The 24,934-nt window shown below is 43.5% G+C and overlaps 1 protein-coding gene across 5 annotated transcripts; it reads left to right on the top strand.

Annotated features, from left to right (window-relative positions):
• Positions 1-870: 870 nt before the first annotated feature.
• Positions 871-15,295, top strand: LOC133367009 (leukocyte elastase inhibitor-like). Of its 5 annotated transcripts, XM_061590631.1 has the most exons (8): positions 972-1,060; positions 1,772-1,820; positions 2,352-2,528; positions 3,262-3,399; positions 8,025-8,142; positions 11,297-11,439; positions 12,967-13,134; positions 14,582-15,295. In XM_061590631.1, exons 3-8 carry the CDS (start codon positions 2,361-2,363, stop codon positions 14,987-14,989), a joined length of 1,143 nt encoding a protein of 380 aa, XP_061446615.1. In that variant the 5' UTR covers positions 972-1,060; positions 1,772-1,820; positions 2,352-2,360; the 3' UTR covers positions 14,990-15,295. The 5 variants fall into 5 exon arrangements, with proteins under 5 accessions (XP_061446625.1, XP_061446615.1, XP_061446605.1 ...); XM_061590641.1 differs by lacking the exon at positions 1,772-1,820 and having other exon boundaries at positions 871-1,060; positions 2,346-2,528; XM_061590621.1 differs by lacking the exon at positions 1,772-1,820 and having other exon boundaries at positions 977-1,060.
• The last annotated feature ends 9,639 nt before the right edge of the window (positions 15,296-24,934 follow it).

The raw sequence follows: 24,934 nt of genomic DNA, 5'->3' as shown, positions 1-24,934 counted from the left end.
TCCATTTCTTGCTTGACAATTTCTAACTTTTCCTGGTTCATGCTTCTCACATTCCATGTTCCTATTGTGTGAGTCATACAATTCCGGACTCTCCTTTCACATCTGTGCGCATCAGCCTCTGGGCTTCCATTCGGCTTTGACCCAGCTGCATCATTAGTCACAGCACTACTCGTACTTGTCCTTTGTTCTTCCCCAGTAGCTCGGTAAGTGCCTTCTGACTTGGGGGTCTCATCTTCCAGCACTATCTCATGTTGCATTTTGGATACTCTGTTCATAGGGTTTTCATGGTAAGAGGTATTCAGAGGTGGTTTACCATTGCCTTCCTCTGAGTTTGGATGCATCTTAGTCTTGTGTCTCAGCTTTGACCATTCTGCCTTGGGTGCCCCCGCTAGGAGTCTAGCCTCTTGGTCTCAGCTTCTTCAACACTCTCAACCCCCTCACCACATTAAGGTGTGCATCCTAAAGGGGGACTCACCTGTACGCTGGCCTAATTTTTTTTAAAAAAACTTTATTTCTCACAAGGTGTGTCCACCAATTTCGGAATTCAAGCTAATATATCGGAGCATTCCTCACGCAGGCTTGCGTGGGCCCTCGTGCTCAAAATTCTGATGTAGTCAATAACAAGAAAAACCCCACATAACACCCAGCTTTTAGGAACGGAAGCTTCCGTCCTCACCATTCCTCGATTATCGCGGCATTTCTCCTGTTCCAGGAGTTTTGTCCTATTCCTGCGAGCAATGCAAACCATCACGCCCCTCCCCAGTCGAAGGGCGGCGCCTCGGGTGCTGCTGTGCTCTTGGTCTTCTCCGCAAGGAGCGGCCTTCCCAGCCCCAGGCGAGCATTTGCGCCCACGCCCTGACCGAGAGATTTCGCCAGCACCTGCAGGGCTCCGCTGCCATTGACTGACGCGGGCTGTCACTCCCTGGAAACGTTGCTTCTAGTCCTGTCGCCCGGGAAAGAAGGCACCGTTTTCGAACCCTTCGCTCAATCACTACTGCCGTCGCCGAGAGCAAAAGGGCAAGGGAAGAAAGGCCAGACCCACCGCCCCACGCCTGGAAAGGTACCCCCGCTCGTTCAGGAGGGCTGAGACCACAGCCACGGTGTATATAATGTCAACGCCGCGCCTGGGCTGGCCTCCACGCAGCCCTCCGAGCACTGGGGAAAACGAAAGCAGCAGTTTGGTTGCTCCAGAGCTGTGGCAGGGGCTACTTAGCGGGGTGGGGCGAACGCTTAACATCTGATTCCTGGAGCTGGATTTCTGTAAGGGGCTGGAGGGAGAGGGAGGCAGGTGGCAGGCTAAATCGTGGCTTGCGTTCCTGCTAAAGTTGCCCGCGCCTGTGGGGCAGAGGGACGTTGCTCGTTTTGCAGCACAGGCAGTACTTTGGCAACTGTCGTCTTCTGAATCGGCCCACTGGTTCGTTTAGCTCAGAATTGTCTGCAGTGGCTGGTAGTGGCTCTTCACGGTCGAAACTTTCATATAAGCTTTTCCCAGCCCAACCTGGGGTCTTCTGCAGGCAAAGTATGTGCTCCAACACTTAATTGTTTGTCCCTGAATCACACAGAAATGGGGATTCCAACTGGGAGGCTTTGTAGAGGAGAGCTTCCGGTTTTAGGGGGGCATCGTACAGCTGTTAAACGAACAGAAGCTTCTATCAGAAAATGGCAACCTTGGGTTTCTGTGACGGACAAAGGGCTTAACTTGCAGTTTTTTATGCTTTTAGCGGTTGTATGAATAGGACAAACTTAACTTCTTGTTTTTCTGCCTGCCAAGAAATTGATAATAGAAGCAACCTAACCCCTGAGCAGCATCCTCATCTAAGGTGACGGTTAGCTGTGAAGTCTGTATGGCTGGAGCAAGCTTTTGGAGCTGATGCAGGAAAGTTCAGTTGTGTGAATCTAGCACCGATCCTCAGTGGTTGCAAGGGGATTTTAGGGAGTTGGTTAACTTGAAAAGAATTTTGAATGCATCCCCCTTTATGTTCACACCAGTCTGCTTCCCCTTGATGCTATCCCCCACAGCAACATACGTGTGGTATTTTTCATCATATGCGCCTTTTCCATCAAGATGGTACCCTCCCTCATAGCCAGGTTTGTGAGGGGAAACACCCATATGATCTACTCATATGATCGTGACATTCAGATGGGTTAATTGCAACCAAGTAGAATTGCCTCATAGCTATGCCACTCCCACAGCCCAAGTAAGAGAAACTCTGCCTATACCTATATTATTTTGGGACACTCGGATTCCTGGCTTCCAGACTGCACAGATGATACTTCTGTTGTTGTTGTTTTCATCAACAGTCATATGTGTAACAACGTAACATCATTTTTCATATGTTTTCAAGTTTCAGATTTTCACCATGGATAAGCTGGCTAATGCAAACACACATTTTGCCCTTGATCTCTTCCAAAAGTTCAGTGAGTCCAACCCAACAGGCAACATCTTCTTTTCGCCACTTAGTGTATCTGCTGCGCTTGCCATGGTGGTCTTAGGGGCCAGGGGAAACACAGCAGCACAACTCTCAAAGGTCAGCAAATTTGTGGTTTTGTCTATGTGTGAGACAGCTTTTATGATGATTTCTGGTTAAGGTGCTTCAACTTTTTGTCATTTTCAACAGTTTACATTTAAAATATCCCTCAAAATAGGAGAAGCTCTTGCTGAGATTTAATAGTGTATCAGAAGATATTCAAAATGTAGCTGTCCATAATCCTGCCTTTCATTCCAGTAGCATGTCTTTGTATTAAAATACCATGATAGTGACACGCTTGGACTATAAGGCCAATTGCCCTTTATTCCATGGCTTAGGCTTTGTGCAGTACCTTACCAGATACACATGCCATCTCATTAAGTCAGCTGCCCATCCCATGGGGGCCTGCTGAAAGTAGATATAGGAAGAACTCATTCAAATGGTTATGCTGTGCTAAAAATGCTGTAGCACAAGTAGTAGAAACTTATAAAATGGAAGGTAACCGCTCAAAGAATGCGCAGTGGGTGCCTTAGTATGGAAAGACAAGATAGAAATTGAAACAATAAATAAATGCAACTATCCTTCCCTAGCTATGGCCCTGCCAGACTGTGACCATTCTCTGTTTCCTATATATGCATGTGTTTACTATTAGGAGACTAGAAATTCTCTGAAGAGTCAGTGTTGTGCAGCTCCTGAAGGGTCAAGGTTGTGCAGTGTTGTACTGCCAATTACGAAACATATTTATATGGTTGACCGTAGTGATGATGGGTTAGGACTTCTTTTTTCTATGCAGACATTTCACTTTGATGTTGTCGAAGACCTTCATTCAAGATTTCAGGCACTGAATGCTGACATTAACAAGAGCGGTGCACCCTATATACTGAAGCTTGCTAATAGGTTGTATGGAGAAAAGACCTATACCTTTTTGCAAGTAAGTTAATTGCTAGGATATTTTTTAAAATATGAAAAATTAGCTGGACATGAGACTTGCTTTCTATTTCCCTTGATTTGGAACCGGGCATGGGGGGGGCTGGTGTAATACAGGCATACCCCGCTTAAAGTCGCTTCACTTAAAGTCTCCTCGCTATAAAGTACATGCTCCATACTCCACCATATCCCACTTTAATGTACGTGCTTCATAATAGACACTTAATGGCATGATGCCGCTGCCATCTAGTGGTGTTTGCTGTGCAGTACATGCATAGATAATTGCTTCACTTAAAGCGGGGTATTCCTGTATTGTAGTTTTGGCTGATTGGTCTGTTTGAGCAACAGAAGATATACATAAAGCCAAATACATCAAGCTCGCATACCAAGTGCTGCCTCGTGTAGGCTGTGGGATGACAATAAAGTTCTAAATTAGTGGGTCTAATCAAGGCCCATGCATACATTGCCAAACTCTGGCCTATGCATCAGTCTTCACTGGACGGTCATCACCCTGGTTCTGTTTGCTCAGCAGCAACCCGGTGGAACAGGGATAAAACACAATCTATTACTAAAACCCACCAGCTCCAAACTGTAACTGAATAAATACACCGGTTTATTAAAGGTGTGAAGCTTATAAGAATTAGATTTTTTAATGAAAAACCATGATACATTCATTAATGATGTGACAAATTTATTATTATTATTTGATTTATATCCCGCCCTTCCTCCCAGCAGGAGCCCAGAGTGGCAAACAAAAGCACTAAAAACATTAAAACATCATAAAAACAAACTTTAAAACACATTAAGACAAAACATCTTCAAAAACGTTACTTAAAAAAGCTATCAAAACATCTTCTAAGATTAAAACCATTTTAATAAGGAAAGTTTAAGAACATATTAAAAAGCAATTCCAACACGGATGTAGACTGGGATAGGTCTCAACTTAAAAGGCTAGGTGAAAGAGGAAAGTCTTCAATAGGCGCCAAAAAGATAACAGAGATGGCGCCTGTCTAATACTCAAGGGGAGGGAATTACACAGGATAGGTGCCGCCACACTAAAGGTCTGTTTCCTATGTTGTGATAAGATGGTATGTGGTGGAGGCCCTCACCTGCAGAGCGCAGTGATCGACTGGATATATAAGGGATAAGACGGTCTTTCAGGTATCTTCATCCCAAGCCGTATAGGGCTTTGTACACCAAAACTAGAACCTTGAACTTGGCCCAGTAGCAAACAGGCAGCCAGTGCAATTCTTTCAGCAGTGGGGTGACATGTTGGCAATACCCTGCCCCAGTGAGCAGTCTCGCCACCACATTTTGCACCAGCTCCAACTTCTGGACCAACCTCAAGGGCAGCCCCACATAGAGCACGTTGCAGTAATCCAACCTGGAGGTTACCAGTATGTGGACAACAGTGGTCAGGCTATTCCGGTCCAGAAACGGCCACAGCTGTCTTACCAGCCAAAGCTGGTAAAAGGCACTCCTAGCCACTGAGGTCACCTGGGCCTCTTGCAACAAAGATGGATCCAGGAGCACCCCCAGGCTATGGACCTGCTCTTTCAGAGGGAGTATGACCCCATCCAAACCAGGAAACTGACCAATTATCCGAACTCGGGAACCACCAAACCACAGCTAGGATTCAGACTCAGTTTATTGGCCTTATCAAGCCCACCACTGAGTCCAGGCAGCAGTCAAGGGCTTGCAGGGCCTCTCCCGATTCAGATGTTACAGAGAAATAGAGCTGGGTATTGTCACCATACTGCTGACACCTTGCCCGAAATCTCCTGATGACCGCTCCCAAGGGCTTCATATAGATGTTAAACAGCATGGGGGACAAGATGGTACCCTGCGGCACCCCATAGCACAACTGGCAGGGGGCCGAAAGACAGTCACCCAATGCTATTCTCTGAGAACGACCTTGGAGATAGGATTGGAACCACTGTAAAACAGTGCCTCCAACACCCATCTCACCAAGTCGGCCCAGAATGATACCATGGTCATGTTGCGAGTGTGTGTGCGTGTGCGTGGTTCAAATGAAAATTCTGATACAGGTTCAACCGCAAATGAGCCAGACCAGGCAACGCATTCTTTCAGAGTCTTTACTGACATTAAGATATTCTTACACAAGTCTTTCACCATGCTAAACCCCCCACACCCACTGACTGAGTGCTCTGCTTTTTATCTAGATGGTTGCCCTTGTCCACCAGCTGTCGACCTTGGTAAACCTGGCAACCGCTCCAGTAGTTTTTAACCCCTTTACTGCAGGTTTTTCTTTTTCTCTTCTGTCTCTCTTTCTGTGAGGAACACAGAAGATAGAGTGGTTCAACAGGTCAAAGGTATCAAAAGCCACTGAGAGATCAAGTAAGAATAACAGGGTCGCTCTCCCCCTGTCCTCCCAATAAAGATCATCTGTCAGGATGACCAAGGCCGATTCAGTCCCATAACCAGGCCTGAACCCAGACTGGGATAGGTCAAGATAATTGTTTCATCCAAGAGTACTTGCAATTGCTGCGCCACAACCCTCTCAATCACCTTCCCTAAAAAGGGGGTATTTGCAACCGGTTGGTAGTTGTCACAAACCAATGGGTCCAGGGTGGGCTTTTTCAGGAGTGGTCTGATCACCGCCTCTTTCAAGGCGGCTGGAACCACTCCCTCCTGCAATGATGCATTGACCACACCCTGGATCCACTCAGTCAGACCCCCTCGGCAAGCTTTAATAAGCCAAGAATGGCAAGGGTCGAGAGGACGTGTTGCTGGCCGCATCAGCGCACGCATTTTTTCTACGTCATCAGGCTGCATCAGCTGAAACTGTTCCCAAGAAATTGCAGCAGGAGTTGCACTGGACACCTCATGGGGACTACAGTAGATGTGGATGGAGCATCAAGACAGCTATGGAGGCGAGCAATTTTACACTCAGAATTCCTTGCTCACATTTCACAGTGGGCCTCCTACCATCTAAGTGCCTTGCTAACATTTCACAGTGGGCCTCCAAAGGGTCTAAAACTCCATTTCCTGGAGTTGATGTCAACAGACCTCTTACAATACGGAAAAGCTCCACTGGATGGCTACTTGAGGATGCGATGGAGGCTGAGAAGTGGGCCTTCTTCGCCGCCCTCACCACCACATAGTAGGCACAGTTAAGTTTTACTCATGCCTGATGAGCCTCACAGCACGTCTTTCCCCACTTGGGCTTTAGACATCGTCCAGCCTGTTTCATTGCCCTTAACTCACTGGTGTGCCAAGGTACAAACCGGGCTCCACAATGCTGGAGTTGCGCTAGGGGGCAACTGTGTCAAGAGCCCGATGCGCCTTGCTGTTCCACAGTGTGACAAGGGCTTCATCAGGGTCACCTGCTCTATCTACTGGGAACTCTCCAGGGCATTCAGGAATCCTAACAACTGAAAGTTACATTGACAGTGTTTGTATAAACTTAATGGGGTTATGGGATTGAAAGGAAACAAAACAAATATAATACTTTGACATTACAGCAGCTCAAAGTAACTTGGAAAATATCTTAAAGTGATGTGATATATACACACAACCTAATTAATTAAAACAATAAAAATATTGACGAACATAATAAATCATATATTTTCCTCCTAAACTCCCTCCAGCCCGCCACTTGTGTATTTTAGCCCTAAGTTCCTTGACTATTTGATTAAAGAAAGACCTAGGTACCTACGAGTGGCCTGGAGCCTTCAAGCAGGGCAGAGCAGACAGTAGCAAGAAAAGAAGAAAAAAATCCAAAGGCATTTCCCCCAACCCAAGAAGAACCTTTTTTCCAAAATGTAAATACATCCATTTATATCCCTGAGCAAACTTGGATCAGGAGTCTGGAATTATCCAATAATTGAACATGAATTTCAGTAATTGTGGTACCCCAAAATACACAGATAATCTGTGTGGAAGGGGGATAATTTGAGTACCTGAGAGCGAGCCTTGCATCAGTGATTTTCCACTGGCACTCTTTGATAGAGATTCAAAAACACATTTGTACTATTCTTTCACTTTGACGTTGTTTTGGCTGTCCAGCAGCTTTGTACCAACCTCTTATCAGAAGCTCTTTTCTGGCAGCAGAAAGTGCAATGCTCACAAAACTGGAGGCAGCCTTCAACCAGAATGACATAAACAGCATTGCCCTCTATCTTAATTCATTATGGCTTCACTCTGGCTGCTCTATTCTGTGCATCCGCTTCTAACCTGACTGCCAGATGTATAGGGTCCAGCAGGTCATTTTCCCTCCCAGTCTTACTGTGTCTGATATTCCTGCATAAAGCTAAACATTCAAATTAAGTTACAAGATCCGATTCATTTGTACTGAAATGGCTTTTATAGAGAGCTTAAGGACTGACTTCTGTGTTGAAAAGACAGGTAGGTAGAAGTGTTCTAAAGTAGTGCATTTTCACAGAACAAAGGAAACACAAAATTATTGGTGATTTTTCAGTACTTACTACCTGTTTCATGCATTGGGAGAGAACTGGCTTCCTTTAAATAGACTGATGAATGATGTTGACAAAAGTAATTGTTGCCCCCAGCCAGGAATGGGAAGACTAATTGCATTTATAGTTCATAGGCGGGTGGTGACTGAATGTTTTATTGTAAATTGATATCTATCCTCTATGATTTTTCCAGGAGTTTTTGGCTAGCACTCAGAAGCTGTATGGAGCGGAGTTAAGCACTGTGGATTTTCAAAATGCTTCAGACAATGCACGAAACCAAATTAACCAGTGGGTTGAGAATCAGACTGAAGGTGAATGCATCTCGCCTTAATTCCCAACGCTTTTACTAAGAACTAGCAGTGCCATTTTTTCCACTTGGGACCTACATTGTACACATGCAGACAATAAAATCGTGACGTAATAAGCCAGGATATGCACAAGCTACAGGCACCTCCACAGAGCCACTTCATTCAATCCTTCGTGCAAGCAGCAAAACAAGCCAGAAAGCCGCAGTTAAACATTGCTTCCTGTTATGTCCAAAGGGGAATTGTGGTTAACGGCTTCCAGACAAGCCAGGATATGTAACTACTTTAAACCATAGCTTCATATCTGCCTTGGTGAGGGCCATTAAGCATAGTTTCCTGGTTTAGATCTTATGGGTGGATATGGTTAGTTGTGGCTTAATGGCTTGTTCACTCATGCGGATAAAGGAGTAATGCAGGTGCCTGAAGCTTACTCATATTTGAGCTTATTAAGCCAATATATGATGAAACATGGCCACTTCCTTATATCATGAAAATATAGCTAACTTCAGTGGATTTTATTTATTGAATTTATATCCTGCTCTTCCTTCCAGAAAGAGCCAAGGGCAGCAAACAAAAATGCCAAAATCACTTTAAAACATCCTAAAAACAAAAGACTTTAAAACATATTAAAACAAAACATCTTTCAAAAAATATAAAACGTAACATCTTTCCAAAAACTACTTTAAAAACATCTTAAAAAGCAATTACAGCACAGATGCAGACTGGGATAAGGCCTGTACTTAGGCTTGTTGAAAGAGGAAGGTCTTGAGGAGGCACCAAAAAGTTAAACAGGGATGGCGCCTGTCTAATATTTAAGGAGAGAGAATTCCAAAGTGTCAGTGCCACAACACTAAAGGTCCACGTCCTGTGTTAGGGGTAAGATTGTCTTGGGTATCCTAGTCCCAAGGTGCATAGGGCTATGTACACCAAAACCAGAACCTTGAACTTAGTCTGGTAGCTAATGGGCAGCCAGTGCAATTTTTTCAGCAGCAGGGTAACATGTTGGTGATACCCTGCCCCAGTGAACAGTCACGCCACCACATTTTGCACCAGCTGCAGGTTGTGGCCCAACCTCAAGGGCAGCCCAAAGAGAGTGCATTACAGTAATCCAGCCTGGGGCTCACCAGTGCATGGACAACAATGGTCAGGCTATCCCAGTCCAAAAACGGCCCCAGCTGTCTTATCAGCTGAAGCTGGTAAAAGACACTCCAACCACTGAGGTGACCCAGGCCTCTAGTGACAAAGATGGATCCAGGAGCACCCTCAAACTACGGACCTGCTCTTTCAGAGGGAGTACAACCCCATCCAAAGCAGGAAATTGACCAGTTACCCAAACTTGCCAACCACAACCAACAGCACATCTGTCTTGCTAGGATTCAGATTTAGTTTAATGGCCCTCATCTAGTCCACCACCGAGTCCAGGCACTAGTCCAAGGCTTGCACAGACTCTTCCGATGTAGATGTTATAGAACAATAGAGCAGGGTGTCATCAGCATACTGCTGACACGTCGCCCCAGATCTCCTGATGACTGCTCCCAAGGGCTTCATATAGATGTTAACCTGCGTTGGGGACAAGGTGGTGCCCTACAGGACCCCACAGCACAACTACCAGGGGGCCGAAGGACAATGGCCCAATGCTATTCTCTGAAAACGACCCTGGAGACAGGATCAGAACCAGTGTCAAAGAGTGCCTCCAATACCCATCTCACCAAGTCAGCTCAGAAGTATACCATGGTGAACGGTATCAAAAGCCACTGATAGATCAAGTAAGGATAACAGGGTCACACTCCCCCTGTCCTCCCAATAAAGGTCATCTGCCAGGGCCACCAAGGCCAATTCAGTCCCATAACCAGGCCTGAACCCAGAAAGGTATGATCAAAATAATCCGCTTCATCCAAGACTACTTGCAATTGCTGTGCCACTGTGAATAATGTCAATGGGGCAGCAGCTTGGCAAATATAACTAAGGTTGCAATCCTATGTAGCTTTACCTGTGAGTAAGCTCTAGTGAACAGAGCAAGACAATTTTGAGTAAAGGTGGATGGTATTGCTCTGTAAATATTAAAAGACCTCAAAAATAGCAGGCTGACTGCTCTTGGAAAACAAATTTTGAACAAAATTTCATGCGGTAATATAATTTTATCACAACATTTATTTAACCCTATCCAAAATCCCAGCAAAATAGAAATCTCTGAAGACTGCATTGTAGTGGGATTAAGATGAAACGGAATTTAAACTCTGTAATCCCAACCCGGATAGACATGCATGTTTACGGAGCCCAAGACAGAGGTTGAGTTTGCACATTTCCCCCTGGCATGGCAATGTGGATAGAAGTATGACTCCCTAAACATACTTTACAATGTGAATGGGGACTCTGGTGATAACTTGACTTTAAACTGTGCGTCCGGGTATGCATCTGTATCTAGTGTGAAATCCATGTTCCTGTTCCAACAAGTGAGGGCATGTACAGCACCTCCTTCCAGCCAAGTTAAGCATATGTGTTAATGGATTAGGGCCTGTGATGGAAAAAGCAATTGGCTTTATTTCTACGAATGCCAACACAAGTGTCTTTTCCCCACCAGAGCTGAAGTTAAATTCAGAGTTAAATGTAAAAAGCCATTAGATACAGAAGGTTCAGTCTTCGTTAACAAACTCACTTTCTGCTGTATTCATATCGGAAAAATAAAAGTATAAAAATAGGGTGACCATAAGCTATATTATAAAAAAAGAAAAAGAAACAAAAGCTGACAGCATATTCCTCAGATGCTGAGTAAGCACATACCAAACGGAAAGGTGGTGCAGCTGCTAGCCTTGGTTGCTCTCTGTGCTTCAAGAAAGCCGTTTGACTTTTTCATATATTAAAGGCATTGCATGAATGTCAACCCATTGATTTGTTGCCATATTATTCAAGGTGAAGATTTATTTTGAAGTTCAAAACTGCTTTGGGGGTGAGGGGAGGTTTCATGATGACATCACAGGGGGTAGCCAATCGGTGTCACGCCCAGGAAGATTTTCCTTCAAACTTGATGAACCATGACGAGGAAAGGTAGACTTGGGCTGAACACAGTGAGGATCTTTCCAGTGCAGCCCCACTCCTCTAATAATGTTGCATAGGTCTTGATTCTTGTATAGATCATTTGTTCTGTAACTTCAATTTCAAGGTAAAATCCGTGACTTGTTATCTGAAGGCTCACTTAATGAACTGACCAAACTTGTGCTGGTGAATGCCATCTACTTTAAAGGCAGCTGGGCAGAGAAATTTCAAGAGGAGGACACTGAAGAGCTGCCTTTTAGACTCAATAAGGTAACTGACGGCTTATTCCATGCCGTCCTCTTTCCTGTATTAGTGTAACCCTTGGGTCAGCACCCAGGGCCAGGTTCAGTGTTTAAGTTCTGACTTAAGCCCCCTTCCAGGAAACCTGGGACTCCAATTTAGATGTCTAAGTAGCAGTCTTCTCTCAACACATATGCTTCTGATTCAGCTAACAAACAACAAGGGATTAACAACATAGGGAATGTTTCAAAAATATATTGCAGTCTAACCTGTCCCATCTTTCCCCAAGGTCCAGCTACGCCAGAGGAAGTCTGTTCCCTTAGGCCTTACTCACAGTCAGTTTGGTGATATACGCAAGGAGTAGGGTTCTTTTGAAGCAGAAACGGAGAGTGTTGCAATATTTTGTTCCAGCATAAATTGGGGTGTATTGCATAAGGAACTCAACCAGCAGGTAGCAACAGGGAAGCTTCTATGCCTCTGTAGGTGCAAGGCAGTAGGAATTGCTAAGCCAGGTCCCAGACACTAGGATAGCTCTAAGCTTCCCTCCTAGGTGGGATTTCAGCAAGTAGTGATTCAGCCAGTGAAACTTAGCAATTCTTTATTGCAAGCATTCTGCAGAGGAACAGTTCATCTTTTCCATCTTCTCTCTGCTTCACAAAGGGAAAAAGAGTCCCCGCATTTTCCTCACCAGATCTGCGACCCCTGCTCTCCAGTGGTTACTTTGGTTGGGGCGAACCGGCATCCAGCAGCACCCATACAGAGGGTAACTAGGCAACAAGGAGGCACCGGTGGCCCACGCACCCTTCTGTTTTTAAACTTATTTCAACAGTCGCAGTAAAACATAAAAGTGCAGCTCTATCCCATAGTCAAGGGAGTGTGGCATGTTGGGTTCGACCGCTAAATTTCTCTACACTTTCTGCTTCCACCACTTGGTGGAGCATGTTCTCTACGCCTTTACGTTAGCATCTCGTAAAAGGTAGATTTCAGAGTCATAATGGGTTTAAAGTCAAATTGCCAGTATTTATTTTAGTACCACTAAAACACTTGACGGTTATTTGTGCATTATTAAATATGTGAAAATGTGGGTGGTGCATCTGTGGATCCAACCCAGTGTGTTTAGGTGAATGTAAACGTTTTAAAAATTACATTTAAACCTATATTTCCATTTTGAAATATTTTATTGAACTTACTGGACTAGTTTTCTATTTCAACTCCAGTGCTCGAACGAGAACGGAAACGAATAAATAAAGTTTGTTTTTGTAGTTAGTTTGCATGATTTTACTTGTGTATAGATAACAATATAGGGCAATGTCAAGTATGCTGCTGGCTGTACTGTGAATGGCAGCAATCCTTTGCACACTTACTTGGGAGCAAGTCGGAATAAACTCAGTCTGACTTTCATCTGATTAGGATTGTTCTGTAATGCTTCAAAGCACAACTTAAGTGTTAGCATAATTTGTAAAGATCTTCTTGAATTTAAATGTATATAAACATGCACTTTTACTTGCATTCTGCTTTTACATGCTCCTTACTGGGTATTATTTAAAAACTACCCAGAAGGAAAAGAAGACTGTGAAGATGATGTTCCTGAAAAAGAAACTTCCTCTCGGTTATATCCCTGAGTGCAAGTGCCATGTGCTGGAACTTCCTTACAAGGGAAAAGAACTTAGCATGCTAATCCTGCTGCCTGATGACATTGAGGATAACTCTACAGGTCTCGAACAGGTGATCCTGGTTTCTCCCCCATCTTTCTATAAAAGAAGCTTCCTAAATAGCAGGTCACAGATACAAGAAACCAGAAGCGGAGTGCAGCAGCTCGTACTATATGCATGTAACAAGGACATCCATTTACATCCCACCTTTCCTCCAAGGAGTTCAAGGTAGTGTACACAGGTCTCCTCCTCTTACCACAAAACCCACATGAGGTATGTAAGGCTAAAAAACAGTGTCTAGCCCAAGGACGCCCAGTGAATTTCATGGTTGAGTGGGGACTTGCGCCCTGGTCTCCCATGCCCTTGTCCAACACTCTAGCCACTACACCACACTGGCTTGTACTTGTATTTGCATAATTTAATGCTGACTTGTCTGGCACCCTTTTGTCTTGTGCCATCTCCCTCAAAGCACAACCACCCACCAGCTGATGCCACTAGTGGCATCAGCTGATGTGCGGGAGGACAGGGTTTAATTCTCCCTTGGTTGCGCTATCCTGTTCCCAGCAGGCAACAAGATTGTGCATCCAAGGCTGCTGTTCCAAAGCAGCTTTTGCAAATGCTTTCAAACAGCTCCTTCATGCCCATTTTCTCAAACAGGAGCTTGCAGGCTGTCTTAAAGGCTTTCCAAGTTTCCCCATGCTTCCCTTAACTCTCCATGATCGGGGAGTTAAAGGGGAAGGGGGAAGACTTGCAAAAGCATTTTCCAAGTCTCCCCTCATTTTCCTTTTAATTTTCTGTGATAGTTGAGTTAAAGGGGGAGAGGAGAGGCTTTCCAAGTCCCCCCCCCTTTAACTCCCAGATCACAGAGACCTTAGGGAAGTGCAAGGCATTTTGACAGGTGGGTGCCCCTACCTGCCAATCATGTGACATCCCAGTGATGCCATGTGATTGACAGGTGGGTGGTCTGCTAAAAAGATCTGTCCCATAGATCCAGAGTTTTAAACTTACAAACATATATTTTTCATACATGAGTCTACATTGTAGAGCTAGAAGCCATTGCAAAGAGAAACAAGTGTTCCTTATATTGGACCATTGTTCCTTTGGGTGTCATATTTCATACTGCACTAGACAGCGACTCTCCAAGTTCTTGGGCACCAAAATGTCTTTTCCCATTGCTACCCAAGAACCTTTTGAGCTGGAGATACAGGAGGTTGAAGCTGAAACCCCGTTTGAACATTTAAATTACTATTATTTATTGTTAATTTCTGTGTCACCCTTCCAGAAGGAGCCCAGGGCAGCAAACAAGGGACAGAACATTTTAACGTCTGCAAAACATGCTGTGTTCTCTACAGCACAATCAAAGCAGGATGCCTCCGCAGCTTTCAATTCTGGGATCCTATAGGGAGGAGGGGCGGGATATAAATCAAATAAATAAAATTCTGGTTTTCCCACCAAGTATTATATGAAATATTTGTGCCACAATAACACATTAATTCATTCTCTCCTTTTACAAAATCTAGCTGGAGAAGCAACTCACTTTAGAAAAGCTCCAAGAGTGGACACAGCCAGGAAAGATGTATTCCAACTCTGAAATTTATGTGCATCTCCCTAAATTTAAGCTGGAAGAGAGCTATGATCTTAAATCTGATCTAGCAGCACTGGGATTGCTGGATGTCTTCGACAGTGGCAAGGCCGATTTGTCTGGAATGTCAGGAACCCAGGACCTCCATGTTTCCAAAATTGTTCACAAGTCATTTATAGAAGTGAATGAAGAGGGAACAGAAGCAGCAGCAGCGACTGCTGCTATGGTAATGCTGTATAGTTTGTCTATGGGAGAGGATTTCAATGCTGACCACCCCTTCCTATTTTTTATCCGTCATAACCCAACAAAAAGTATACTTTTCCTTGGCAGATTTGCTTCTCCATGAAAAGTAAAATACATTTATGAACCAGATCCCCTTAGAGCTGCTCCTGTCATGCTCGTTGTTGTGTCTTTGCTAGTTTGAGAGGGAAAAAAGCAAGACTGGTTCCTGGGACAGCAAGTTTTTCATATGTTTATCACTGAAACCCTGATTTAATTCCAATGTGGATTGTCTTGTGTTCCTTTGCTGACTCTTAGCTAGTTCTTGTTACACTCTGGCATTCACAGTAGTGAAAACAGCTTTTCTTGTAGAACTGCTCAGTTTATATCTGATTTAATAAAGGTTGGACATTTTCAAACAAGGGACAAAACATTTTAACGTCTGCAAAACATGCTGTGTTCTCTACAGCACAATCAAAGCAGGATGCCTCCGCAGCTTTCCATTCTGGGGTCCTAACGGGAGGAGGGGCGGGATATAAATCTAATAAATAAAATTCTGGTTTTTCCACCAAGTATTACTTGTACCTGTGACGCCCTTCCCTGGCTCTCCCTGTCAGGTTCCTACCTGCGCGTGGCTACTGCCTGTCACTAGGCACCACCAGGGACTCCACCAGTCCGGACTGTCCTTTATTTTATTTTTTCTCTCCCCGCTCTAGCACAGATCTCAACAGATCCCCCTGCTAGGCAACCACCAGTCACGTCCTAATACTAGTATTCCCAGAGACTCTGAATACTGGTATTGTTATTCTCTTCACTGCTGCCACCATTTGTTACAGTTTCCCTTCAGCCTTGGTCATTACCTTACCCTCCCTTCTGGTCTGTGAAACCCTAGCCAAGGATCAGGCCTTTGGTAAACTAAATTAAGTATTTATTAAAGATAACAAAGCTAACAAGATTAACAAGATTTCTTCTTAAGGCACATAAGCATATGGTTTTACTCAATACTAATCCGAACTCCACCCACCTCCTTCTCCACTCTCTCCTGGCAAACAACTCTCTAAACCCCACCAAGCAACCCACACAGTTTCACCTCCTCCACCCCCACTCTCACTCTTCCTTTTATATGTTCAGCCATTTTAAACTCTCAGCCAATCATCTCGCATTCTACTGCCCATTCACTCCCCCACTTAATACTGATATTAATGGACATTACTAATTTAAGTTCATTAATTTCAATACACCTAGTCTGCATGAAACTGAGTTGCAAACAACCCAGAGTTGCAATCAATCTGGTGGTTTTTCTGCTGCTTCTGTTTTGTATTATGGTGTTCTGTTCCACAAAGCGGAAATGTTTCACATAATTAAATGCTTTAACAACATTAAATATATTTATCTGAAGAACATTTGCTCACCACTGCAGCAGCCCCTTTTGTCCCATGGTCTGTAAGAGGTGGCAATAATATCCCCTATAAAGTTGAAGGTTCTGGTTTTGGTGTACAAAGTCCTATACAGCTTGGGACCAGGATACCTGAAAGACTGTCTTATCCCTTATATACCCAGTCAATCACTGCGCTCTGCAGGTGAGGGCCTCCTGCAGATATCATCTTATCAGGAGGTCTGTTCTATGCAACATAGGAAATGGACCTTTAGAGTGGCAGCACCTACCCTGTGGAATTTCCTCCCCCTAAATATTAGACAGGCGCCATGTCTGTTATCTTTTCGGTGCCTATTGAGAGACCTTCCTCTTTCAACAAGCCTTTTAAGTTGTTACGATTTTAACTTTTTTTAAAATACTGCCAATGTTTTAACCTTTTTTTTAAAAAAAGTCTTGAAACCTTTAAAAAAATGTTTTTAAAGATCTTTTGTTTTACTGTATTTTAAGGCTGTTTTTATGATGTGTTTTTAGTGCTTTTGTTGGCCACCCCTGGCTCCTGTTGGAAGGGCGGGATATAATCAAATAATAAATAAATATAAAAACAGTGTTTTACGGTTTTAGCAATCAAGTACAGCTCAACAAGTGAATGTAGACTACTACTTTAGCAAGAAAGTGAAGGATAGTTGATGTTTTAATTCCTTTGATAGGACAATTGTGAGCAGAAGTACCTTGTATTCTGCTTTGCAGTGCACTTGAAAAGGAATGTAAACAGGCAATAATTACAGAGTTCAGAACAAAGATCTTGATAGGACAATCATGGGCAGAAGAACCTTCTATATTTTTCCTAAAAGGGATAGAGGAACATATAGGAAATCTGTTGGGGACTGCAAATATAGAATCCCTTTATCTGGGATGGGAATTGTTCTGTTTAGGATCCAGAAGTATACATTCTTGATAACATGTCAAACCATTGAAGGGGAAGAGCCTTTGTTGTAGAGCATGCAGAAAGCCCCAGCTTCAATCCCCAGCATCTCCAGGCAGGGCTGTGAAGGCCTCCTCTCTGAAGAGGAGATGCTGCCAGTCAGTGTAGACAATACTGAGCAGGATAGACCAATAGTCTTAGGAACCCAGGAAGCTGCCTTCTATCACAAAATCACCCTACACAGATAGCAAGGTCTGCCTATTCCTTATTTCTGGTTAGCCTACCAGAAAATTTTGTTTCCCAGTAACCTGGTCTGAAGACATGGCCCTACATAGGTACCATAGCTTGATGGGTTTTTTGATAGGCCTCTCCCTAGAATCACCACGGTGCAAGAAGCAGCACTTCTCTTGCGACTGTGAAGAGCCCCCTCCTCTTTGCAGTCCATGTAGGGCCAGTTGGAATGTTTTTGCTTTCCTGTATGGTGAAGGAAGAGATCCAGGGAAGGGATGGGGAGATTTATTCTGATATAAATGTGGTTTTATATTCCGGCAGTTTGGCCGCAATCTGGCCCTCTTTGAATACTCGTTATGCACCAAGACAATTTGCCTCAATTTAACGAGTTAGCTCCCAAATGTGTATTTTGCTAGCGGATACTTGTGGCTACACTGGTCAAATTTTCGCCCCCCTTTAAAAAACACACTTTATTTCTCATGACACAAGATGTTTCCACAGAGAATTTAATTCAAGCTAAGGTATCGGAGTCTTCCTCGTGCAAGCCGACATGGATCCTCATGCTCACAATTCTGATGTAGCCCGGACTGAAAAACCAAAACAAGAGCCAAGACACACCGTGACAGACCTTTTCTATCATGGAGGCATCTGTTCTTTTCCAGGATTTTTACCGTAATTCCTGCAGGGACATCCGCAACGCGAAGCTATCCTGCCCCACCGCGAAGCGGCCTTTTCCCTCCTTCCGGCCATCAAGGGGCGGCGCCTGAGGCGTTGCTCTGCTGTTGGCTCCCATGCCCAGTCCTAAAGCTGCTGCCACTGACTGTCACGGGCTACCACTCCCTGGAAACTTTGCTTCTAGCCATGTTGCCCAGGAAGCAGCCCCATTGCCCCACGCCCGGAAAGGTACCCCACTCGTTCAGGAGGGCTGAGACCACAGCGACAGTGTAATGCTAGCACCACGTCTGGTCTGGCCTCCACTCAGCCCTTCGAGCACTGGGGAAAACGAAAGCAGCAGTTTGGATGCTCCAGAGATGTGGCAGGGGCTACTTAGCAGGGTGGGGCGAACTCTTAACATCTGATTCCTAGAATTGGATTTCTGTTAGGGGGTGGAAGGATAACAATGTCCACAAGGGGGGGAGGGGTGCGTATGCCCCTCAATGCTAACTAATGGTCCGCAGAGTGGGTTGCCTGTGAACTGTTGTAACAATTCATAGACCTTGTCCACCCTCCAAAAATATTTGTGCGGACATCCTTATGGAGATAAATATAGATGGTGAGCTAATTCTGGGATTGTGTTCCTAATAGATTGCCAGAGCCCTTTGGGTAGAGGGATGTTAAGCCTTTTGCTCATAGGCAGTCAAGATACCTTCCTTCTGCGTCAGACCACTGGTCCATTTAGCTCAGTATTGTCCACCCAGGCTGGTAGTGGCCCTTCAGCCTTTCCCAGCCCCTACCAGGTAAAGCGTGTGAGCCACCGCTTGGTTATTGGCCCGGCCTGCCACAGAAATGGGAAATCTGCTGCTGAGGTTTTATGGAAGATAATTTTTCCTGGTGGTTTTTTTAACTTCATACAGCTGTTAAAAGCACAGAACTGTCAGGAAAGCATTTTGCAATCATAGGTTTCTGTGCATGACAAAGGGTTTAACTTGTTTACATCTATATATTTTTCTGGCAGATTTTCTGTGCTGTAAGTTGCTATGACAAGCAAAAATCCAGGTGCAGCTTTTCCTCTTTGCATGAATGGTACAAACTTAACTTACTGTTTTCTGCCTGCCAAGAAGTAGCTAAGAAGCAACCGGCTCCAACCCCTGAGCAGCTTCCTCACCTCAGCTGATGCTTACCTGTGAAGTGTGTGTGCCCCCAGAGCAAGTTTTTAGAGCAGAGGTAGTTAATAACACTGGGTCTACCAAAGTTCAGTTGTGTGCAATCTAGCACTGACATCTTTATCCTAAGTGGTTGCAAGGGGATATTGGGTTAGTTAATTTAAGAGAATTTGGAAAAGGGCCCTTTATGCACATACCAAGCTGCTTTCCCATGGCACTACCACACAGAGTAACTTATGTGGAAATTATCATCACATGGGTCTTTTCCATCCAGATGGTACCCTCCCTCATAGCCATGCTCTGCTCATGAGGGAAACACCAGTATGAGCCACTCATATCATTGTGAGATTCAGACAGGTAAATGTGTAGAATTGCACCATATAGCTATGCTATTCCTACATCAAGTGAGAGAAAGACCCTGCTTATACCTACATCTGTTATTTTGGGACTCTCTGCTGAGCTCAGATTACTGCTAGACTGCGCAGAAGGTGCTTTTGTTGTTTTCGTCAACAGTCGTATGTGTAACAACATAACATCATTTTTCATTTGTTTTCAAGCTTTCAGATTTTCACCATGGATAAGCTGGCTAATGCAAACACACATTTTGCCCTTGATCTCTTCCAAAAGTTCAGTGAGTCCAACCCAAAAGGCAACATCTTCTTTTCACCACTTAGCATATCTGCTGCGCTTGCCATGATCTTCTTGGGGGCCAGGGGAAACACAGCACAACTCTCAAAGGTCAGCAAATTTATGAGAGGCTTTTTTTGTTTGTGTGAGAGGCAGTGCTTTTGCTGATTTCTGATTAGTTTTAAGGCAGTTCAACTGTTCATCATTGGTCATTTATTATATAAATATTATATAAAGCCTTGTCAATGCTATCTTCGATCATAATTACAATCATTATGCCAATGTTAGTTCCTATTTTTACTTTATTCTTTGTTCATCTCTTTAGCAATCATTAGTTCCTATAATACCATTATACATGTTTAAATTACTGTTGTATTATCTTTGTTTTATATTCTGCTTTATCAGTTCTATAATACTGATATCAATAAACTGATATAGTTGTTTCAGTTACAGTTTTGAGTTTGTGGTTTGTTCTGTGGTACTGCTGTGCTCCCTGTTTTACTGAGTTGCTGCTGAACAAATTGAACTCCGACTGAAAAGATCCAGTGAAGGTTGATGCAGGGCAGAATTTGGCATGGTGTGTACAAGCCCCAATAGGATCTCCTGATTAACATATCCCACAAAATAGAAGCTTTTGTTTGATTGATAATTTTATTATGGTCAGGGACCAGCAGATATCACCATACAAATATAAACATGATAAAAAAGAGTTAATGCAATACTTGTGAGCCAATAAACAATATACACACAATTTAAACACATGCTGCAGAATGCAGCAGTCCTTGGCTTATCAGCACTTTACGGAGATTAATCGCTGCAGCAAAGAAACTTGCTACCTTAGATGTTATTCGGGGGTCTTTATCTGCAAAAAAGTATTGCACATAAAAAGCAACGTCCCTGCCTGGAAGCTTCTGGAGAGTAGGGATAATAAACCGCCTACGAAGGTCGTTATTAAAAGCACATTCTAATAAAACATGACTTACAGTCTCAACAGTACCAGTATCACATGGGCAATAACGTTCAGCAAGAGGGATTTTTCAAAACCTGCCCTCTAAAAGAGCAGATGGCAGAACATTATATTTGGCCAATGTAAATGCTTTTCTGAGCCTAGGAATGTGGAGAAGGGCTAGATAATGTGCCGGAGTAAAAACCTTAGGGTAAGGATTAGAATCAAGGTTAAAACCAGTAAGGGACAGGAGGTTTTGGAAATCCACATCAAAGATTATCTGCGTAATAGCCGCCTATGCCTTAGAAAGGCCTAGCGCTAAAATATTGGGAGAGAAGCCTAAAATAGCAAATTTAATGAATAAGGATTTTTTCCATTTAGATTGATAATTATCCGATAACACAAGGGGAGCCAGACCAACTGGGACAAGGATAAATTTTAGCCAGTACTGAAATTTGAGCACCCATATGCGGGACTCGATAGTAGGCCGGCCGGCTTCAAGGCGAAGTTTTGTGTTCGAAACGCAGGAGGGGGTGCCTAGAATGTTTCTTAGGAACTTAGATTGAATTGTTTCAAACAGAGTGTGGCTACCACAGGCACTTATCTGGGCACCATATAACATTTGCGAGATGACTTTGGCAGAGAAAACCTGCAGCGCAGATGGCACATATTGGCCACCCTTCGTACGAAAGGAGAGCCTTTGTGCTCCTCATAACGATCGCTCTAGCGTTCGTTGTCTGCAGGTGCCAAAGTCCAGAAGAATGGTTATTCTCAGATACCTATATGATGGGACTTGTTCAATAGGAGTGCCATTTACTTGCCACTCATGTTTCACCTTCTTCCTGGTGACTACTACAACCTTGGATTTGTTGTGATTGATCACCAACAAGTCATTAGTACAATGGCTAGAAAGGGCTCTTAATAAACGGCGAAGACCAGTACTTGAGAGTGACAAAAGTACTGCGTCATCTGCATATAATAAAACAGAAAGAAGTCTGTTTGATAGAGTAGGGTGATGTGTAGGGCTTTGCATCAGGCTTTTAATTAGGGAATATACAGGTTGAAAAGAGTGGGGGCCAAGATGCAGCCCTGCTTAACTCCCTTGAGGGTGGAAATGGGTCTAGAGAGATTACCAGCACAGTTGCATCTGATCTGGACCTGGGTATTCTGGTATAGGCCACGAATCAGAGCTAATAGGTGCCTATCCATAGTGGTGGATTCGAGTTTGGACCAAAGTTTGTCTCTCGAAATAGAATCAAATGCAGCCTTAAAATTGATAAAGGTAGCATAGAGAGCACCCCCTGGCTTAGCAGTATATTTTTCTACAAGATATTGTAACACGAAAACATGGTCTAAGGGAGAGCAGCTCGCCCTAAAGCCAGCTTGCTCCTCCTCCAGAATATTTTCCTGTTCTATCCAAGTCTGCAATTTTATTAGTAGATGGCTTGCATAAAGCTTGCTTAGGATGTTCAGGAGGGTGATAGGCCTATAGTTGGCTGGGTCTGTCCGGTTGCCCTTTTTAAAGATTGGAACAATAGTAGCAAAGCCCCCGTCTTCTGGAATACAGAGTTCGATCAATACTTGTGAAAAGGACTGCCAGAACCAGAGCCCACCACTCTGAGTTGGATTTAATTACCTCCGGGATAATGTTGTTGGGCCCTGGGGCTTTACCCAACTTCAGGCTAGTAATTGAAGAGTTAACCTCACTAACAGAGACTGGGGGGAGAAGCTTTTGTTGAGATTTGAATATGTATCAGAATATATTCAAAATGTTGCTGTTCATAATCCTGCCTTTCATTGCCATAGTATTTTTTTGTATTAATATATCATGATAGTGACAACTTGGACTATAAAACCAATTGCTCTTTCTTCCATGGCTTAGACTTTGTACGGTACCTTATCAGATATGCGGGCCATCGCATTAAGTCAACTGCCCAACCCATGGGGAATCTGCTGAAAGCAGAAATAGGAAGAAGTCATGAAACAGATTACTGTATGCTGCACTAAAAAAGCTGAAAATTAGTTCATTGTTTCACATACACACATCCCAAAAAAGAGACAATGTATTGCATACTACTTCAGCACAATTTCTTATATGGGTACGCATTTGAGTGGAGGAAAGTTAGTGCACATGCTGAAACCAGCAAACACTTTCTGTGAGTGTGCCTGCCATTAGCAGTGCAAACCAGTCCTTGGTTTTAATATACCATGCTGTAGGCTCATAGCCAGATATTTTGTGGTCTAAATGTCAACTGGGGATGGGGATTGCAAATCAATGACACAGCTAGCTTATTACTTTATTCAAGAATTGTTATGAAATACCTTATGCTTTTTAAATATTTAAAAACATTATGCTTGCCCAGAACATTGAATGCCAGAAGCAAGTTTTCTTCTTATCCAGTAATTCAGAAGATTAGTTCCTCCATGTTTTATTCATTAGAGCTCTCCCAATCCTCTGGATTTGCAGCAGATAAGTTATTTTTCTATTCTATTTTGTTCCTGGCTCCCAAAGGCCAGTTTGAATGAGACTACATCTTGCACCACGTCTTGCACAGATTCAGGCCCTAGTAAGACTTGTTTTTCCCTTGTGATTCTGTTAGCAAAAGTTGTAGAGGCTTATAAAATGGAGGCCAACCACTCAAAGAATGAACAGTGGGTGCCTTAGAGTGGGACAGCAGGATAGAAATTCAAACAATAAACAAATGCAACTATCCCTAGCTATGGCCCTGCTTTCCTTCTCTTTCTTACTAAAGTAGTGGTCTACCTTCACTTCTCTACTTGTACTTGGTGGCTAAAACCTGAAAACACTATTTTTATAGAGAATATTATTGCCACCTCTTACATACCTTGGGACAAAAGGGGCTGCTGCAGTGGTGAGCAGAAGTTCTTCAGATCAATATATTTAATGTTGTTAAAACATCTAAATTATGTGAAACATTTCCTCTATGTGGGACAGAACACCATAAAATAAGAGCAGCAGAAAAACCACCAGATTGATTGCAACTCTGGGTTGTTTGCAACTCAGTTTTATGCAGACTAGGCGTATTGAAAATAATGAACTCAAATTAGTAATGTCCATTAATATCAGTGGTTCTCCTCTGAGTAGGACTAACTTTGGACACAACCTTCTGTTCCACTCTTCCTCCAGCAGTCACCAGGACAAGGTTTGACTAATCAGTACAAAAGGATGGGGCATCAAGGTGCCTGTCTCTTATCTCTGCCTTTTCCAAACTAATAAAGCAAGGCATACAAGAGACTTCATATGCTTGCATGTAACCCTTTAGGCCCCATCAGCTGTGCAGATTGAAACAGCTGTATAGGAATTTACTTGGACAAACAGAAAGGTCTTCTTTGCCTGGCACCAAGAAGACTCTGAAGCACATCCCTAGTAATGGGCATTAAAATGGCAAATGCAGCTCAAAGTGTAAAGTAATGCACAATGGGCCAAAAAATCCTAAATTAACATATATATACACTGACAGGGTCTCACCATATGATAATTGATCAGCAGGCAGATCTTGGGGTCTTAGTGGATAGCTCAATGAAAAGATTGACCCAGCATGCCCCTGCGTAAAAATGGGGAATTCCACACTAGGGATCATTAGGAAAGAGATTAGAAATAAAACTACTAGTATAATGCCTGTGGAGGAATCCATCGTGTGATCACACTTTGAATACTGTGCGCAGTTCTGGTTCCTGCATCTCGTAAAAGGATATTGTAGAGCTGGAACAGGTGCGGAAATGGGCAATCACAATGATTGGGGCTGAAGTAACTCCCCTATAAGGAAAGTTACAACCTCTGGGGCTTTTCATTTTTGAAAAAAAGGAAAGGGAGGGAAGAGACCTAAATTATGCACTTTATGCAGCATGTGGATTAAGAAAGCCTCTCTCTCTCTCTCATGATACTTGAACCTGGGATAATCCAATGGAAATGAATGATGAGTTGGAACAGACCTAAGGAAGTACTTTTTCGTACAGCATATAGTTACAGCATTTTCAGATGGAAGACGTGGAGATGGCCACCAGCTTATATGTCTTTCAAGGGGGATAAGACAACTTCTTGGAGGATGTACCGGTGACTATTAGTCATGACAGCACTCCATGACAAAGATTGAACTGTTGCCTTAAATTATTCTCAATCACACTTT

The sequence above is a fragment of the Rhineura floridana genome, chromosome 1, assembly GCF_030035675.1.
Source record: "Rhineura floridana isolate rRhiFlo1 chromosome 1, rRhiFlo1.hap2, whole genome shotgun sequence".
NCBI classification, from domain to species: domain Eukaryota; kingdom Metazoa; phylum Chordata; class Lepidosauria; order Squamata; family Rhineuridae; genus Rhineura; species Rhineura floridana.
The sequence above is the reverse complement of the archived record's forward strand: the minus strand, read 5'-3'. Positions and strand labels throughout refer to the sequence as shown.

Bases quoted from the DNA above. Each gene is read 5' to 3' on its own strand.
- LOC133367009 (XM_061590641.1), top strand. From the start codon at position 2,361: ATGGATAAGCTGGCTAATGCAAACACACATTTTGCCCTTGATCTCTTC. The intron at 8,143-11,296 runs GTGAATGCATCT...TTCAATTTCAAG, and splicing joins GGTTGAGAATCAGACTGAAG to GTAAAATCCGTGACTTGTTA. The intron at 11,440-12,966 runs GTAACTGACGGC...AAAACTACCCAG, and splicing joins TGCCTTTTAGACTCAATAAG to AAGGAAAAGAAGACTGTGAA.